Source organism: Danio rerio, chromosome 3, assembly GCF_052040795.2.
Source record: "Danio rerio strain M-AB ecotype USA chromosome 3, GRCz13ab, whole genome shotgun sequence".
Lineage (NCBI taxonomy): Eukaryota > Metazoa > Chordata > Actinopteri > Cypriniformes > Danionidae > Danio > Danio rerio.
The window spans coordinates 2089508-2109626 of record NC_141023.1 but is presented as its reverse complement, the minus strand read 5'-3'; the positions used below and the strand labels follow the sequence as shown (position 1 = coordinate 2109626).

The 20119-nt window shown below is 38.3% G+C and overlaps 1 protein-coding gene across 1 annotated transcript in view; it reads left to right on the top strand.

Moving 5' to 3' along the window:
- The window catches only part of LOC147845388 (GTPase IMAP family member 8-like), a 32776-nt gene extending 27343 nt beyond the window's left edge, over window positions 1–5433 (top strand). The window contains exon 6 of the mRNA XM_087245468.1: window positions 4211–5433. Coding sequence (XP_087101594.1) covers window positions 4211–5433 — 1223 coding nt within the window. The remainder of the gene's footprint in view (window positions 1–4210) is intronic.
- The last annotated feature ends 14686 nt before the right edge of the window (window positions 5434–20119 follow it).

Below are 20119 nucleotides of genomic sequence, written 5' to 3'. Positions count from 1 at the left end.
TACACTTTTCTAATTCTGTCAATTCAATTAAATTCAAATTTATTTCTATAGCACTTTTACTGTGTCAAAGCAGCTTAACATAGAAGATTATAGTAAATTGAAACACTGTCAGTCCAGTTTTCGGTGTTGAAGTTCGGTTTAGTTCAGTTCAGTTCAGTGTGGTTTAATTTTCTCTGCTGAAAGTCCAAACACTGAAGAGCAAATCCATCGATGCCCAGCTCCACAAGTCCCGAACCATGCAAGCCAGTGGCGACAGCGGCGAGGAAAAAACTTCACCAATTGACAAATATGAAGGAACCTTGAGAGAAAACCGGCTCAGTTGGGCACGACAATTTCTCCTCTGGAAAAATGTCATGTGCAGAGCTACAGTCTAGGCGCTGGAGGCTGAAGAAAGCTAGGCGTCCACTGTGGAGAAGCTGCAGGTGGGAGAGGGCACTGGCTGGTGTACAGTCTCCTGCTCTCCACTCCTCCATGGCCACCACAGCAGCTGCTCAGCATATGGCCTGGTCCAGGATTATGGAACCTTCGGGAATAATAAAACAGACTAACATAAGCGCAGATGCTGTTCAAACTATAATGTCTTTTGGGAAGTGTTACCGGCTCCAGTTTCCCTAAAAATTGCAGGCTAACAATCCTTTAGAGGATTTGGATTTTAAAAGCATTTGTGTCTTATGTGTATGCTAATGCAGAGAGATGTGTCTTTAATCTAGTTTTAAATGGACAAAACTGTGCTAGGAAGGCTGGTACAGAGTTTAGGTGCAAGACATGAAAAAGATTTACCGCCTACAGTTGATTTTGATATTCTGGGAATAATCAATTGTACAGAATTAATTTAGTATAGTGGACATGTGTGGCTATAATACACCAGGAGCTCCCTTAAATACTGGGGAGCTAAGCCGTTCAGGGATTTGTAGGTTGTCAATGAAGTTTGAAAATTGATACAATATTTAATAGGGAGCCTATGCACTGATGAAAGAACTGGAGTAACATGATTATATTTCTTTGTTCTAGAAAGCACTGTAGCAGCTGCATTTTGAACTAGCTGAAGTTTCTGTAATGTCAACATAATTTTCAAGCCTATCAAGAAGAATATTATGATCGATTGTTTCAAATGCAGCACTGAAGTCCAGTAACACTAAGAGAGAAATTGTCAAGAGGGCAGCACGGTGGCTCAGTGGTTAGCACTGTCGCCTCACAGCAAGAAGGTTGATGGTTTGAGTCCCCGCTGGGCTAGTCGGCATTTTAGTGTGGAGTTCTTCCTGTGTTGGCATGGGTTTCCTCTGGGTGCTCCGGTTCCAGTTCACTTTCAGTACTGAATTACACTCACTTGTAATGTGTGTGTGTGTGTGTGTGTGTGTGTGAACGTGATAGTGTTTGGAGTTCCCCAGTACTGGAAGGGCATCGATTTGCGTAAAACATTTACTAGAATAGTTGGTGGTTCATTCGACTGTGGTGACCCCTGATAAATAAAGACTAAGCCGAAGGAAAATTAATATTCTGTCATTGGGTATCAGAAGTTTAAATATATTTTGGGACTGTCAAGCAGCTGCTATTGTAAAGGAATGATGTAAGTTAAATGTAGTGAAATTTAAATATATTCATACTGGTCCAACAGTATCTTAAAGGAATAAGAGGTTCCTTTAACTGCCTGGATGTCTAGAGCCTTGTATTTGGTTGCTGTGCCCAAGATGGTTTGTCTTTGAGAGGATTGTACATAGGATTTTCATTCTGGGAAACCGAGTGGAGGATGTTCAAGGAAGATGGTGTGACTGGCCTCATTGAGGGAACTGGGGCCTCATGTACCCAGTCTTGTGTTGAAATTATACTAGAACATTGTTCTAGTTTCACGTTTTACATTTCACGTATGTTTTGTGGTATTTTGTTGTTTTCTGCTTTGTGCTCTTCTCTCTTCTCTCTCTCTCTCTTGTTGTTGTGGCTATCCTGTTTCAGGTGTGCTACCATTGGTCGAGTGAGATGTCAATCACCTTGTTACTCAATCGGCGCGCCAATAAGGATTGGACAGTATAAAACTGGTGCACTTGCGTTGTTCTGAAGGAGCGCTTGGCCTGCCAATCTCCTCACTTGTGTCGGCCGGACTGTTGACTTGTTTTTTCCACTTGATTCGTTTGCGAGTGCTGTGTTCTAGTTTTCTCTTTGTTGATATTGATTTATCAGTTTAACTTGTGCTGCTCAGGTTAAGGTATAGTGAGAATTTGAACGATATTTATGAGAATTAGATTACCTGAGATCTTGTTTTGCTAATGGCTAACAGTGTGTACTTTACCAGAATTCTAGTAACGTGAGCAGCTTAGTATAATTATTTGTTAGTTAGTTAATGGAGGGGTTGCCACATGTGTAATTATGTTTGGGAGTTATGAAGTTTAGTTAAGCTACATGCTGAAGATTACGGTTTTGTTTCTACATTTTTCTTTGATCAGTCAGTTTAGTGGGTTGGGGTTTAGTTAGTTCGTTTTGTTATATTTATTTCTTTGTTTTGGCAACACTCTTATTTTTCTTCATTTAATTCAATTATTTAAAATTACATTTATCTTCCATCTCATATTCATTGTTTGACATTATCCATTAATAAATACTTACTTTTTGTTTCACTTATCAAGCGTTTGTGTCTTCTCCTTATTCAACCAGCATCAATAGACTCACTGATTGCTACGTATCATCCCTTTAATTATTTAACATCATAAACACGTAACAATGCTAATGACTTTACTTTGGCAAAACCAAATGAAGAAGCAATGGCAAAAGCAAGCAAAAAGAGAAACTTTGAACAGAATGTGAATTGAAGGTGCTCCTATCAGAGGTAGACCGGATTCGGCAATTGAAATAAAACAAACACACACAAGAAATGCACGTACGCCAGGCATGAAGTTGGCTTGGACCAAGATCAACGCACATTCTCACGTTCATTTCATTATTAGTAAATCCAAACGTGGGCGTGAAACCTTTGGCTTAAGATCAGTGCAGGAAGTATGATGAGCTCTGGTTCAGTGGAGTGTTCAGAGGAAAACTGGTGTGGGTGAGCATCTGCTTTGCATTTATGTGATCCAGGATGGTAGGTTGTAGTGTAGCTGAAGCAAGTGAAGAATAGAGCCCATCGGGAAGAAGTGAAGAATAGAGCCCAGCCATCATTTAGGATCTCTGGTGGCGGATGAGTCAACCTCATAGACAAAAAGATGCTGGGGATTTTGGATGATGAAAGAGTGCCTAAGCTAGGGGAATGCTTTGTGGGCATTGTCAAGGAAGCAGTGCTGTTGCTGCTTTGATGGATGCAAACAGTGACACCTGGGAGCAGGGGAATTGGAGTAAACTAGATGCATCTGGTGAAGTAGATTGTCATATGAAGGCTTATTAAAGAGTTTTCTTCATGTTCTTCTTTTAAGAATTGCACTGCCGGATGGACAGGGGTAAACATATTGTTTCAAGCCAAGTAGTAGCTATGTACACCATGTAACATCACAGGGGTCCTATTTGATTTCTGGACAATGTTGTGCCAGCCAGGGGTCCCCCAGGGTGACACTGAGTAGTTTGTGATGAAATGTCTTAAATGTCCAGGCAGAATGGACACTCCATGCATGATTGACAGATGGTGTTAACTTGCATTGGTTCTGAAGGACAGGCATTGTAGCAAAAAGCCACTCTTTGGGATATGGGGGTACCTTATTTGATGAAGTATCCATAATGGCCTCCCAATTCTCCCCATCCACTGATTTGGCTTTGTCACTGTCTCTCCACTCCTCCAATAGCTGGTGTTGTAAGCACACTTGGTCTGTTGTCCTGTGGCTGCTGTCGCATCATCCAAGTGGATGCTGCACACTGTTGTGGTGTGGATAGACCTTTATCCTCATCCTGATTGTAAAGTGCTTTGGGTATATGGTCATAAACAATACACATGCTCTGAAAATACACACATTACATTACATAAATGTTCTGAGAATGTTTTCCTATCATTGCTAGTAAGTTATACAAACAATATTGTTGAAGGCTCTTAAACCTTTTCCAAGTAAATTTTTCTATCAACATTATGAAAAACAGTTATGGTACGTGCCTATATTTATGCATATTTTAAGCAATGTTGCTGAATATTTGGGACATTGTGCAGGGTCAAAGGGAGTAGTACTATTAAGTAGTAGTGTTTCATTGCAATAACTGTTTTGTCTTGTTGTCTTTTTTTTTTTTTTTTTTTTTTTTGAAGGTTTAACACATGCTGATGATCTGAGGATTGTGCTGCTGGGAAAGACAGGTGTTGGGAAGAGTGCATCAGCAAACACCATACTGAAAAGAAAATCTTTTAAATCAGTGCTGACTTCACAATCAGTGACCAAAGAGTGTCAGAAAGACACCACCGAATTCAACACAAGATGCATAACCGTGATCGACACTCCAGGCCTGTTTGACACTGGAGTTGATAATGTTGAGACCATGAAGGCGATTGTGAAGTGTGTGTCAATGGCAGCACCAGGACCACATGTGTTTCTGCTGGTGATTCCACTAGGGCGGTTCACCAAAGAAGAGAAAGATGCAGTGAAGATGATCCAGGAGAGGTTTGGTGATCAATCCAGCATGTACACCATGGTGCTCTTCACCAGAGGAGATGATCTGAGAGGAACCAGAATTGAAGATTTTATTGAAGGAGACAGAAGCTTACAGAACCTCATCCATCAGTGTGGAAACAGATATCATGTGTTCAATAATAAAAAGACTAAAGATCAAACACAGGTCTCTGAACTGCTGGAGAAGATTGACCGCATGGTGGCAGTGAATGGAGGAGGTTTCTACACCAATGAGATGTTTCAACTGGTGGAGAAAAACATCAGAGAAAAACAAGAGAGAATCCTGAAAGAGAAAGAAGAGGAAATCAAGAGAAGAGAAGAAGAGCTGAGAGACAAATATGAAGCAGAAATAGAGCAAATGAAGAAGGAAACTGAAACAAAACAAAAAGAGATGCAAGATGAACTGAGAAAAAAAGAGGAGGAGTTTAAAAAGAAAGAGGAGGATATTAAGAAAGAAAAAGATGAAAGTTTACAAAAAGAGCTGCAGAGAAACCTGGAGGAACAGCAGAAACAGCTTGAAGAAGAGAATAAGAGGAAAGAGAAGGCTTTGGAAGAACAACAGCAGAACTTCATAAAATACCTGGAAGAAAAACACGAGAAAGAAAAGCAAAATCTCAAGGAGAGAATTCAGCGTGAAACAAGAGAGCAAGCAGAGCAGGAATATCGAGAAAAACTTGAGCAAGAAGTAGCTAAAGCTTTAAGAGAAGCAGAAGAACAGTTACCACAGACTGCCAGGCGAGCTCGTGAATGGAGTCTGCATGCAGGTTTTATTGGAGCCTTTGCTGGAAGCTTTGTTGGTTTTCATGAAGATATCGTATCTTGGATTATCAGTTTTAGTCAAGCTCAAAGGCAGACAGAAGGGTGAAATGATGAGCACACAAAAAGACAAGGGAGACAATGCATTTATTATTTTAGAGAGATGTCCTCTTTTTGGACCAAAAATTTGCATCTGGACAGGATTTCTAAGCAGAGTTGATCCTCCCTTTACATAGAGTTACTCTTCGTGTAGGGCCACTGAACCACCAGGAGCACCCTTGCTACCAAACATTAAATAATTGCTGCATCCCAATTCACATACTTAAACTACGCCCTAAAATTATGTATTTTTTGTGAAGGAAAAATATATACTTTTGAGTGTGTAACAGAAGAGTATGCAATCTTTGGGACATACTACTTCCTCCTTAACAGTGTTGTTTAGTTATGAGCCCTGTCAAGCATCCACCCATCATCCACATTTCTGTTGTATTTAATTCCCTACATTATTGGAGAAATCTTTCATGCAGAGAAATCTCCTCAGGTATTTAGATAATTCATCATACAGATGTTAATGTCCAAACACATCTTTATATAAGGTCAGTAGTATTGCTGCAGATGTTATATAACACAGAAAATGCCATTTAATTATGTTCCAGTGGTCTAGATATTAATTAACAGTCATACGAATATCTTTAACGAAACCTCTCTACTTTACGGTCGCGTGTCCATCTCATTTGTGGTTTATTTACACTTTTTACCCATGTTTTTAGTTCTAATCAAATTCATATTCAACACTAATTGCACTGTCAGCGGTTAGAATATGGACGCTTCTACCTTTAAAACTTTTGTTTTTGTCTTCTATTTTGGCTTCCAGAAATTAAGAAAATATTATGAAGTGATTATAAGAATGGCCATTCTTTTCCTTTAAAGTCATGCACAGATATCCTTCATATTTAAACTTTTAAGATTATATTAAATTATATTATATTAAATTATATAAAGGTACCTGACTGTGAAAAACACTTCACCATCATGATGCTTTTCTATATATGGAATTTAAAAAGAGAAACAGAAACATTTTTTTTTTCATTAAGTTGAGCATGTAATGGGGCAGTTCATTTAAATAATTAAAGTTTATTTTAATTTACTCATAATTATTATTGGTTATTAAACTGTCAAGTACAACTAAATTGAATTTATGGGGATGACTGTGTGGTATACTAATGCTGCTGCCATTAAAAGCTGTCATTTTTAAAAATATAATTTGTCACTTAATGTGGTGTTTGCATGTGGGGAAGTGACGTCAGTGTAAATCCTCTATAGTGGCTTGTAAAAGGTGTTAAAAGCTAAATACTTTATATATTCAATCACATGTTGGTGCATGGTTGTGAATACAATTGTCAAATACTGATTTAACCCAGTTTTTTTTTTCAAAATGCCTTGCTTGAAAAATTTAAATATGCCCACCTTACTTTTTGCATAGTGCTTATACATTCAGTTTCCTTCAGCTTAGTCCCTTTTACCAGGGACCCCCAACTATTCTGGCATATGTTTTATACAGCGCATGCCGTTCCAGCTGCAACCCAGTGCAGGTAAAGCATAGTGATTAAATTTTCTAAAACTACTCTTGTTTGTATTGTGGTGTTTTTGAATGATCCTTGTGTAATTCGTTTCTGCTTACTTAAAGTTCTGTCTTTTTCTTCCAAACATGTTTTTGGCTTTTTAAAACTGGCATTTGGCAGGCAAATTTTTAGAGACTTTTCTCTGGAAATGAACACGCACATCATTCATAACCAGATATGAGTTTATATCTGGTTGTGAATCAAATATGGACAAACCCAATGTTGGGTTTATTTATTTATTTATCAATTTTATTTAATTTACACTTTTTTTAACCTAATGGTTGGGCTGGTACAACCCTTTTTTTGTCAAAAGTTTATCAAATTATCAGATAGCTTGTCAATTGTATCTTCAAACTTGGATGCAAAAACATTTTTGTACTTTTTATTTTAACACATTTCCAAACATGCATACTAGCTTTGTTTTTTTTATATCAGTAATTTAACATTAAATGTATTGTCGTGTATTTCAAAATGCTTTCTGGTCTTTGCAAATAAATTATTTTTTAATTTTAAAATTGCAAGTGTTAAGACGATTGTGTAGGTAACACAATAGAACTTTTAGACTGAATGGTGGCAACATGAAGATACTAATACAACTTCACTTATTGTGTAGTCCAGGGGTGTCCAAACTCAGTCCTTGAGGGTCGGTGTCCTGCAGATTTTAGCTCCAACTTGCCTCAACACACCTGCAAGAATGTTTCTAGAAAGCCTAGTAAGAGCTTGATTAGCTAGCCCAGGTGTGTCTGATTGGGGTTGGAACTAAACTTTGCAGGACACCGGCCCTCCAGGACCGAGTTTGGACATGCCTGGTGTAGTCTATTTTTGTTTCTATATTGGTGTAAAGCAGGGGTCACCAATCTCGGTCCAGGAGGGCTGGTGTCCCTGCAGGGTTTAGCTCCAACTGGCCTCAACACACCTGCCTGGGTGTTTCGAGTATACCTAGTAAGACCTTGATTAGCTTGTTCAGGTGTGTTTAATTAGGGTTGGAGCTCAAATCTGCAGCACACCGGCCCTTCAGGAACAAGTCTGGTGACCCCTGGTGTAAAGCATACTATTGTGTTTAGTTAAGCTATAGAAATAATTGAACATAGATTTTTAAAATGCTTATTTGCTAAAAAAAAAAAAAAAAAAAAAAAAAAAAAGATACAGCAATTTTTAGCAGATTTTATGTTTTTGTGAAGAGTATACTAGCAAAAACAAATATTATTTATATAATTTACCAAAAAAAACAACTTTTCAGACATTTTTTAAATCATTATTTATATAATGTGTAATGAAAACCAAAAATGAAGTGCAAAAAAAAAAACATTAATTACTAAAAGCTACAGCAAATTGGGTTATCTGTTTTTTCCAAACATTTTAAAACCTACTGTATACTCAACAATTTAAAGGACATAATGGCGAATTTAAAATGTGTTTAATGTGTTAGTCAGTGAAGTAAACACACAGACATAGAAGTATATCTCTTTTTCAGCATACAATATGCAGTGTGTTGTGTTTTATAACAGTACTTTTTAATACTTTTTTTATTGGAAAGGATATAGGGTGTCATTAGTGTTGAGTTTCACACTCCAGTCCAGTAGGTGGCGGAAATGCTCTTTTTAAGTAGGTTTGCCAACTGCCATTAAAATAAATAATATGAAGAAGCCAGAAGATTGGATGATTCCATGATTATTGAAAATAAGATGGCATTTCTAACTTTTATGGTAGAAGCGGTAAATTGCTCGACCCAAACTGAAAGTTAAACAGAAAGAACAAGAATAATTCTGATAGCAGCGGAAAAGTACTTGAATGTGATAGGAATAACAGTTGAACAGATAAATAAGAAACTAAAGATGAATGTAGCAAACTCTCAGTCAACATGTGGAGAAGTATAATGGTGTTTTTAATCTTGCAGTAGAATGCAAGAAGTCTGACATCAAGTGACCAAAGAGCAGCAGCTTTATAGTTTCTTAACAATAAACACAATGTTTCAATGAGGTTTGGTAATTATATTTCAGTATTCTCAACCAAATGAATGGCAATTTCAATGGCAATGCAGTGGGTGGAGGAAAATCAGCCCTTAAGGGGGGTTGGTGTGCTCTGACGCATACTCAGCACTACATTGTTTGTATAGCGGGACCTCGGGATCACGACAGGATCTACTTAATGAAATAGTACAAAACATATAAAATAAACCACAGAGTTATAAAGGTACATTTTTTATGGATTCCTGCCACGTAGGACTAGAAGAGAACGAAATAGAAAAAATGGCAAAAACAGCATTGGGGAAAGATAAGGTGGAAATCGAGATCCCACTATGTAAAACAGAAATAAAACATATTATAAATAATTCAGTTAATAATCTTTGGCAAGAGGACTGGGATTCAGAATCAAAAGGGAAGACATCTGTATAACATACACGCTAAAGTGGGGAAAGAAAGGAAAGTATATGGGAACAGAAAGGAAGACACAGTCATAACCAGACTACTTATAGGTCACTCTAATTTAAGCAGCTCACTATACAAGATAGGGAAAAGAGAAACAGAATGCTGCAGACATTGTGCAAAAATCGAAACCGTTGAACATGTATTAATTGAGTGTACAAAATATAGAAGAGAGAGGAACTAGTTTAAAATAAAACTAAGAGATCTGGACATGACTGATATCTCAATCACAAACATATTTCAAAATGCTCAGAAAGTGTGAAAGGTATACGATTTTCTGCTAAAAATCTTTAGGAATACATGTTTAATTTACAGGATTTAATCTGAAAGTTTTTTTAAATAGATAATTAATTTAATTATTTTTAAATAGAGAATATGTAGTCATCCTTCCAATCATTGAAGTCTCACACTCCAACACAGTAGGTGGCGGTAATGCACCTCAAGCTGGTTTGCCACCCACCATAAATGAAAAAGAAGAAGAAGCCAGACGATTGATTTCATTAACTAACGCACCTGATTCAGATCAGTAGCTGATAAGAAGAGCACGCTGTGACCTGAGCTGCTCTACACTGAATCAGACCAAAGATGCTGTGAGTAGTGATGGGCAAAGCGAGGCTTCATGAAACACTGAAACAGTTGAAGCAAATGAGTCGAAGCTTCGAAACGTTTCGAAACACGTCTCTACAGTGGCACCTAGCGGTCATTTTAAAATATTGCACTAAAAAGAGCTTCAATGAGAAGCGCTTCGTCTAACAGGCGAATTATATGATATGTTGTGGAACGGTGCAATACTAGCAGTTTGGGGGAGTGGTTAGTGTTCACAACTAAAACGTTTAGACCATGGGTTCGAATCTGACATAAGTAAAAGTCACAAAGTATATCATTATCGTGTTGAATAAGTAATGATGGTGCCACATCTGAATGAGCAGTGATAATAAATACTTTGGTCATAAAATATGAACATTAATGAAAGACACAATGTCAATGTTTTTACAAATAAAGATTTTTATTTAAAAATATTAAATGTTCTGCTGTGGATGGACTAAGCCTGCTTCTTTTTTTACAAATTATTTCTCCAGCCTTTGAAAAAATCCTCTCACAGGGCACACTTGTTGCAGGCATACACAAATACTTTTGTGCAAGCACATACAAATTTGGGAAAATGTTTTCTCTTTCCTTCCAGTATTTTAGTGGATCTTCATTTCTTGGCAAAAACGCATCAGTTATGTATTTTTTTACTTCAACAGTGGCATCAGCTGTAGCACTGCTTGTCAAGTTGGATTCCCGGACACGGTTATCAAAAAGTTCCCATAAACTGTCCTGGCTTTCTGCTGGTGTTGTTGATGATGATGATGATGATGATGACGACGATGATGATGGCATCGATGCTGACAACTGTGGATCTGATGTGGGAAAAAAAAAATTAATTACAAAGTCTAAACTCATGTCAAACCTATATGAAGTTGCATAATACATGAAAAGTAAAAGGGCTCACCATGACTTGTTTGGTTGCGCATAAGTGAAGCACACTCCATTGTGAGATGCCTTTCAGCCTCCTGGCCTTTGCCAGTATTTCCAAAAGCCACCGTTTTAAACCTTGGGTCTAGCAGTGTAGCCAATGCCAATGTTCTGAAGGACTCATACCCACCACATCTCGACTGGAGTCCTTCTTGCAGGTGTGAGCCTGTGCAAAACAAGAGCAAAGCAGATTAATTATGTTACTGACAACAATATTAAACTTATGGCCAGTGACAGTATGGCTATTGGGGCTTACCTAACTGGACAACTGATTCCTGCTTGGCAAGGCCTTTTTTCTCAGTTAGCTTATGCTGCAACATCCGGTAGAGTGGTATTAGCTTTGAGGCTGAGACTCTCTGTTCTTCTGATAACTCAGTTGTTGCAAGTTTGAAGGGTTGCAATAATGACATGGCTTCTTGAACAACATCATACTCCATACTGGACAACAGAGCAGTATCAGCCTTTAAACTAGAAATTGCTGCAGCCACTGGCTCTCGTTGTTCAAACAAGCGTTGCAACATGTCATAGGTGCTGTTCCATCTGGTTTCCACTTCTTGTATGAGTTTTAAAGTAGGTCTACCCATCAAGGTCTGCATTTTTTCAAGTTTGTCCTTTGCTTTGCAGCTTGATCTAAACAACCCCACAATCTTTCTGGCTTTCTGGCGAATTTCACTGACAAGTGGGGTTTGATCTAGGGCCTTTTTCACAATTAAATTTAGATTGTGTGCAAAACATGGAATGTGCCGTAGATGAAGTAGTTGGGCACTTAACATCATGTTGGATGCATTGTCGGTCACCAAACACTGCACTTTGGAGGTTATTCCCCACTCAGACATGAGCAAAGTTTTAGCCTCCATGAGATGCTGTGCAGTGTGTGTTTGGTAAAATCTTACAACACCCAATACAACAGTTGCCATCTTTGCTTCAGGTGTTATAAAGTGGCACGTTACACCAAGGTATCCATCCATATTAATGGAGGACCACATATCCGCTGTGAGGCTAACAAATTGTGCCTTCTGTATGTCCCCCATAATCTTCTCCTTGGTGCTGTTGTATTTTTCCATGACCATTGTTTTAAGTGCCTTGCGAGATGGGAGAACATAGCTTGGATCAAGCTTGTTCACAAAGGCCTTGAAACCCATATCTTCCACAATGGTGAAGGGCTGCAGATCCTTCACCACCATGTCTACAAGAGCCTCATCCAGTTCCTTTTGTCTGCCTTAAAAAAGGAATACAACCTACTTTCAGTCAAATATACTTAAGAGATTTAGCCTGAAATAGCTCAAACACACACAAATAATTAATTTTAAATACAGTGCCGTATTTGTCAGGTGTCACATTTAGATATTCACTGTAAAGTTTGTTAATGGGATGTTATATTGCAGGGCTTAGGTTGACGTAAGCTTACGTCTATATGTAAAATAAGAATTTTTTAAACACTGTCTCAACACTTTGTATTCACAATTAGATTTCATTCATTGCATACCTTGCTTAGATGACCCAGCAGTGTGACTAGCAGGTCTAGGTACAGGGCCATCCTCTGCACCACCCAAAATGGCAGGATGAGTGCTCCTCAAATGGCGCATCATGGATGATGTATTATTGCAATAGGCTAGCTGCCTATCACAATACATGCATCTCACTTTATTCGGTGTTTCCAAATGGAAATGCTCCCACACCACAGATGGACGGCATCTCTTGCGTGGAGCATCCATTACTATTCTATCTATCTATCTATCTATCTATCTATCTATCTATCTATCTATCTATCTATCTATCTATGCAATACTATACACTATCTAAATTATGGATATGTATGCCTATATGGTTGTATGTGTATGCCTATGGATGTATATGTATACCTATGTGGATGTATGTGTATGGATGTAGCTATATGTATGCCTATAAATGTATCAATGTATCAGCAAATGTATCCTATAACTATTTGTCAGTGTCTATAGCCTGTCTATCAATAAAGTTTTAATGTAGCTTAAATATGCACTATAAATGTCTCTAAATCGCAAAATATCTCTCCTCTCACAAAAACCCACGAATTGAACATGAGATAACACCATTTTTATCCTTTTTTTGAAATTAGATTCAGACAGATGTGCGATTGTGATTTGTTTACGACCCTGTCAATCAAACGCTGATTCGGCAGGTATGCCACGTCCCGAAACACTTGGGCCGCCCTGATGCTTTGGATCTCTTTAGCCACGTGACCTGGGTGTTTCGAATCACTTCAGTCACGTGACCCCAGTGTTTCGGATCATGCTTCGGTGCAGTGTTTCGAAACACTTGCGCTTCGGGATCTCGAAACTGTGTCGAAACGTCAGTTTTGCATCAGCCATCCCTAGCTGTGAGTTAAACTGTTTTATTCTAGAGAAATATATGTTTAAGAGTGTTTTATTGAGAGTATTTCAGTATCATTTGTTTAGACTTTGGTCAGAATTGGGTACAGGATCATAACAATTGCTTTCTTTCTGTTAGTCCCTGCAGTTGAGCTTTAGAGAGTAGTGATCGATACATGAGGTGACTGCTGCATGAAACTTTAAGACCATTGAAGTTCGGGATTGTGATGGTAATTGTTGCGCCACACTTTTACTCAAGTCCTCAATTTGGTTAACTCAACAGCTTTATCTGAAATGCAGATTTGTCATTGTAGCCTCTGACCAACCAACTTGTTTAAACTTCTTGAGGAACATCGTGAAGTGCAGATATAAGGGTAAAACCAGTCACATGGAAAGGCATAGAAAATACTGACAGGGGCGCCCCGTATGTAGGGACCAAAAACTAGGTCAGTATAGGGATGGTTGGTCAAAGGTATACTGACAACTTGTTAATTTTAATTGTTCACTTTTAAAAGATAAGATTGCATTCCTTTTGACTGATGTAGCATCCTTTTTGCTGCATTTCGTATTTGTTCTTGTGCTAACCTGTCTGTCTAATAGATGGTGTATGCCAGAGCTGGGCAATTCTGTGCTCACTACATCAAGCATGTGAGTACTGCTCTGTTTTCTTAAATGATTTGCTTTTCCAGACCTGCTTGTGCTTCCTCTACACCCCAATCACCTGACATCCTTAAAAAAAAAAAAAAAACCCTACAGACCTAATGTAAGGTTGGAAGAATCTCAATGTATTTGTATTGCTAACCTTGGTATCTTTCATTGTTTTTTAATGACTATGTTTTAACTTGTCATTGTGGTCTTATAATTGGCTTAAGTTGACAACTTTATTGAGAAAACAGGCATTTGTCGCTGTAGCCTCTGACCAACCATCCTGTTGACTATTAGCTGAAGAACATCAAAGAGGTCAGAGTAGGGAGGATAGGTAGGACAAATTTAGTCATATGTAGAGGTGCTTTGTGTTTAGAGGGTTGCTTAAGTATAGGAATCAAAATCTTACATGGTTTGTCAAAGGTGCATTGACTGCTTGTTTGGTGTTAATTATTGAAGACCAGAATGTTTTGTTGAAACTGTACTACTTTCTAACTTGGCTATCTTTACTTGAAAGATGTTTTGAACTGTTGAAGCTGATGCTCCCCTTTCCACCTGCATTCCTTTGTGAATTTAGGACAAAGACTCCAGAGTTTGCATGCGAGTATTACTCTCATTTGTTGTAGTCCCAAGCAAAGAGCAAGGTCCCTGAAACGGCATGCATGTATTCCTTATTTAACAATCTACTCCTAGGTTTTCTTATGTGGTTATCTGCATGGGCCAATAATCACAACTGTTGACCCAGTGCTGGTCAAGAGACTGCCCCATTTGAAGATCTTGCTGATCCAGGTATGTATCTGTTCCTGATGTCTAAGGTGTTTTTTTTTTCTTTTTTTCTTTTCTTTGCCATTTATCTGGTGTAATACCAGTTTAACAGTGCCCAGCATTGAAACTTGAGGCATGAATGTTGTTGTATTATGTCTTTTATAATTTGCTCTTACTAAGACCTCCAACACCTTAATAAAGAATCTAGGCATTTGTCACTGTAGCCTCTGACCATCGAACCCATTTACTATTAGCTGAATGACTGCTGTTAGTATAGGGAGATAGGGTAGAGTCAGTCAAAGTAGAGGCAAATAAAATTGTGCAACCTGTCATGTATGGAGAAGGACACCTAAACATAGGGACAAATCTTGGATGGTCAAAGGTTCATTGACAATGTTTGTCTAAATTGTTTAGATTGAAGACCAGCATGCTATACTGAGACCAAAATTTAAACCCCTGTGCTTTTTATTTACTTAGACAATCTCTAATTTAACTTTTCTGAGTATCTGTGAAGGCATGACCTTGCGAAGGGGAGTCTGTGCTCCAAGTACCCTACACAAGATTCTTGAAGGCCTACTTCCACTGCCCCTGCCATGCCTGTTGATCAGACATCCTTCTAAACATTGCAAGCTCAACTTTTAATGCAGACCTTGGTATGTATCTGTGTCCATTGTTCTATTCTATCTGTATTTTGTGGTCGGTCTCTTACTGCTCATAGAAGAGGACATTTATCTACAGAGCCCAGGATTGTGACCCAAGTTTGTTCAATGTCTTTATTGGCCATTCTGGTCTAACTTGTAACCACCATCAATGTGTTCATCATTTATAGCCTCTGACCAACCTGTTGTGTATGTTGAGGAATGTTTCAATGCAGTTAAGTGCAAAACTGGGGAAGAGGCATGGTAAACATCTTGAGATTCCGTTTAGACAGGCTGCTTGATGTAGGGACCAAAGCTACAGTGTAGTGGGTAATTTAGTGTACAGGCCATATAGGGATGGTTGGTCAGGTACATTGAACACCAAAAGGTATTTAATTTTTAAAGATCAGCACATTCGCCTCAAGTTGTTTGCCTCCTGTGCTGCTTTTCTACCTTTTTTTTTCATCATCTCCTACTCCGTTTGATACTTCAGATGAAACCGATGTGGTGAAGATCTTGCTAAATTTCTTGCGTCAAGTGAGTTTTTTTTCCATGCTGGGATCATGAGGGGTAAGGGCTGCAAATGCCTTTTTCGCAGCCACAAAAGTGTGTCTGTGTATTGTCTATGATGCACCCATAAATGCCTTTTATAGAATGCAAATATCCATGTCACCTCTGACCAACCACTAAGGAATGTTAATGCAGTTAAGTTCAGAACGGAGGGTAGAGTCTGTTATTAGTCATGTACAGATCCAAAACTATTTACTTGAGCTGTAGTTCAGACAGGGCTGCCCCAAATGTAGACCAAGTTTCAGCAGAGTAGATATTTTAAACATGAGGGATCTAGAGATGGTTGGTAAGAGGTGCACTGATGACCTCCCTTAATAAATCTTAATTGGGTAATAAAATTAGCTTGTTTCAATGTTAATGCTGCTAGTACCTTTTCCACCACTTTCTTGCTCTAATTGTCTTTGATTTAATAGGTGAGTTTGCTACTGATTTGGTCTGGTGTGGTTTGAACACCTTTATGTGTTAAGGTCTGAGCTGTACAAGTCTGTGCTGGAGTCAGCCAAATGATAATCCTGTGAAGGTATGAGTATTACACTCTTTAGTGAGTTTTTCCAGGCCTGCATGTGCTTAACCATCCACAAACTGCAAACCCAGTGCAAGGCAGGAAACTGGTAATCTTGGTGTGTATGCTGTTTTGTCTCCTTTTATTAGTTAGTATTTGACCGCATGGGAGATAAAGACCAACAGAGTCCTGGATTGTGATGGTCAGTGATGCACCACATGGACAATTAACTCAGTCTTGTGTATTTTAGACTTTATAATTGGCTCATGCGAAGATTTAAACAGTTTCATTAATGCAGACATTTGTTATTGTAGCCTCTGATCAACCACCCTGTTAACCATTAGCTGAAGAACATCACAATGAAGATATGTGCAGGATATAGGGTAGGGTGTAGATGTAGTTTAGGGTAGAGTCAGTAAAATGTAGAGGCCTATAAAACTGCGTTCAGACCAGGGTGCCCACAGGACCAATTTTGGATGGTTGAACAAAGGTGCACTGATCACTTGTCTGTTAGATCGAAGGCCATTGTTTTAATGTTGACACTGATGTTAAACAATTTCCCTGTTATTAAGCTACTACTTTTGACCTCTTTTAATCTGTTTATTTTAAAGGTGTATTTCTCCTGTTAAATTTGTGGACTTGCGATCAGAAGGCCTGAGTCTTGTGCTGGAATCCACCAAGCAAGGATCTTGAAGGCGTGCGAGTACCCCTTGTTTTCAATCATCTGTTCTTCTAGGACCGCTTCTGCTATATGCTTCAAGGACCAGTGATGTGACCTCTAAACCATGATCCCAATAGAAGGCTGAAAAGCTGTATGAAGGGTCCTACAAACTCTGGTATGTACCTGTATGTCTTTGATCTATTTTGATTGAAGTTTGACTTGTGCTGACTGCATAATGAAGGGCAACCGAGTCCCAAATTCTGTTACTGGGTGTTCATTATGCATTTTGAGTACTGTACAGCATGAGTTTTTGCCCTTTTAGTAGAAGGTAAACATAAAAAAATGTAGGTACAATTGTTTTAAACCCATTTTATATTGATGTTTGATGGTATGTGGTAATGTTCCTGCCAATTTTTGCTAATCCAATGTTTTTTTTTGAATGTGCACACTGAGTCAAACACTGATTTCCCCCTTGGGTAGTGTATTTAATTGATATTGCAGGCATCGTCAAGTAGCTTCTGACCAACCCATGTTTACAAATTAAACCTCTCAATGTGATCTTTGGATGTGAAACTCCTGTAGTGGTCACATGCAGAGACCTATCCAATATTGCTTGTTCAGACCAGGGTGCCCCAAATGCAAAACTTGGACAGTAGAGAATTTAGCAGCATAATCGAGATTTTAAGCTTTTTTTTTTTTTTTTTTTTTCTCTCTCCTCAAAGGCATGTAGAAAAGGATTTAATTTAGTAATTAGTAATGTATTAGTAATGTATTAAAGGATTTTAATTTTTTCCAAATTTGCCCTTGACCTGTGTTGCTACTCCCTGATCATTACGTTTTATATTCTACATCAGTTTGTCTACAAAAGATTGTGGTTAGACCTGAATGTATGACTTGTTAGCTTCCCCGCCCCCAAACCTTTAGTTAGAGGTTTGTTACTCTACATCCATGCCAACAGACAGCAGATGAGTTCTGGCTTAAATTATTCTAACCCTGCTAGATCTTGTTTTTTATGCAGCCCTATATTTGACTCGCTTACCCATGAAATGTTAAGGCTGACTAGCCCAGGTTTTTTTTTTTTTTTTTTTTTTTTTTTGTGGATAACCTACCACATGGAGTTTTAACTGCCTTTTCACTTAGCATTCTGGTTTATTAATAAGGTTTGGCTGAGAGACCTTTAACTGCTTTATGGGGAATGCAGAGCTTTTTTTTCCCCTCCTTACTTGCTGCTTTGAATATGGGAATTTTAAGTGTTTGGATTTAAAACTGATCCTAATTGAGTGGTTTGGCTTTGTGTGGACCTACAAGTCTTTTTGCTCATCTCAATCATACTTGCATGACTACGCTGGATCCTTGTATCTTACACCTTCTGTACTTCCCTGCCTGCTTGTGCATGTTCTCCCATGGCCAGACAACATGCTTGGTTTAAAAACAAAAAAGTAAAACAAACTTGCCAGCATAAGTGAAGATTAGAGACCGTGTCCATGCCATTGGGCCCAGCTGGTAAGTGCAATGCCAAAAACAACCTTTAGCAAAAATCTTTAGGGTCCTCGTTGGAGCACCCACTTATGCTCAAACTTGACTTTTAAGCCTGTGTGGAGCGGGTAAGTAATGAAGAGGCTACACCCAGAATTGCATTGATGCACCAAGTAGAGTTTTGACACTGTTTTTACTGTACATTCTGGTCTGTAATGTTAAATTAAACTCCATGACTGGAGAATGTAGGCATATGTCACTGTAGCTTCTGACCAACCTATGTTTACTAAATTAACTTTGACGTTGTTAGAACAGGGAAGAGTCAGTGAGGTGCGTTAAATACCGATTACACAAGCCATTGTGTTCAGACAAGGGTACCCCAACATCGTGATGGCTTAGAAGGTATAAATTCTTTCAGCAGTGTGCACACTTGATCAGTGTAGGGACGGTTGGTCAAGGCACATTGATTAATGCTTATTTTAAATTTTTGGCTTGTCTTTTAAAGACCTGAATGTTTCAGTGTTGATGCAGTTACTCCACGGTCGCTGCTGCTTTTTTCTTTGCTTTACTCTACATTATCTTTGATTGTTTGGTAAGTATATACTAGAAGATGGAATTTAGATCATTTTGAGGACCTCTTTATGAAAGCCTGATCTGAATGTACATCAGAGTCTAAGTCTACAAGGAAGAATTATGGTAAGGTATGCAAGAATCATTCTTCCTTCAGACTTTTTTTTTTTTTTTTTTAATAGGTTTGTGCTGCACCTTCCACAAGGCCCAGTTTTTTTTTTTTTTTTTTTTTTTTTTTTTTAAAAACGGTGGACCCAAGGTAAAAGATTTCCTAACTTTGGCATGCAATAGTTGCTGCTATCATACTTTAAGGTACTTTGCATCTCAAGTTTGACGTACAGAACTGTGTAAGTGGTGCAACAGTTCTCATCCACCTTGTGTATTCTGCTTTTCTAAATCATTGATGCTGAGAGGACCTCAACATGGCTTTTGAAAATCCATGTATTTGAATCTACAGTATGTAACAAACCAATGTTTGCACTTCATGGAGGAATATTGTGTAGGTGCTCGTAAATTTAGTCTCATGCAGAGGTGTAAGCAGCACCCAGCGCTGCTTATGCCAGGTGTGTCCAAACTCCGGTCCTGGAGAGTTTAGCTCTAACTCTAATCAAACAACTGAACCAGCTAATCAAGCTTTAGCTGGATGTACTAGAAACTTCCAGGACAGAGTTTGGACAGCCCTGGCTTATGCGGTTTCAAATATGCTTTGGGTGTTTTATTATTAGATTTGTTAGGCTGTGTTGCAATGTATGCTGCTTTATGCAAGCATTTAAAAAATCTGATTTTTAATTTTTTAAAATCTGTATGTACATCATTGGATCACCCGCCCCTTGCTCAATCTCTATCCAATATAATAAAAGACCCTGTATAATGCATTGTTGAATGGATTTGGAATTTGAGACGGAACCTATTTTGTTTTAGGTCTAGATTGAGTGTCTTTTGGGGCTATTTTAGTGTAGTGACTGGCAATAATGGGGTTTGCTTTTGAGCAGTTTTGTTTTAGGTACAGAGTTTACCTTGCTTTTTTTTTTTTTTTTTTTTTTGTAAACCT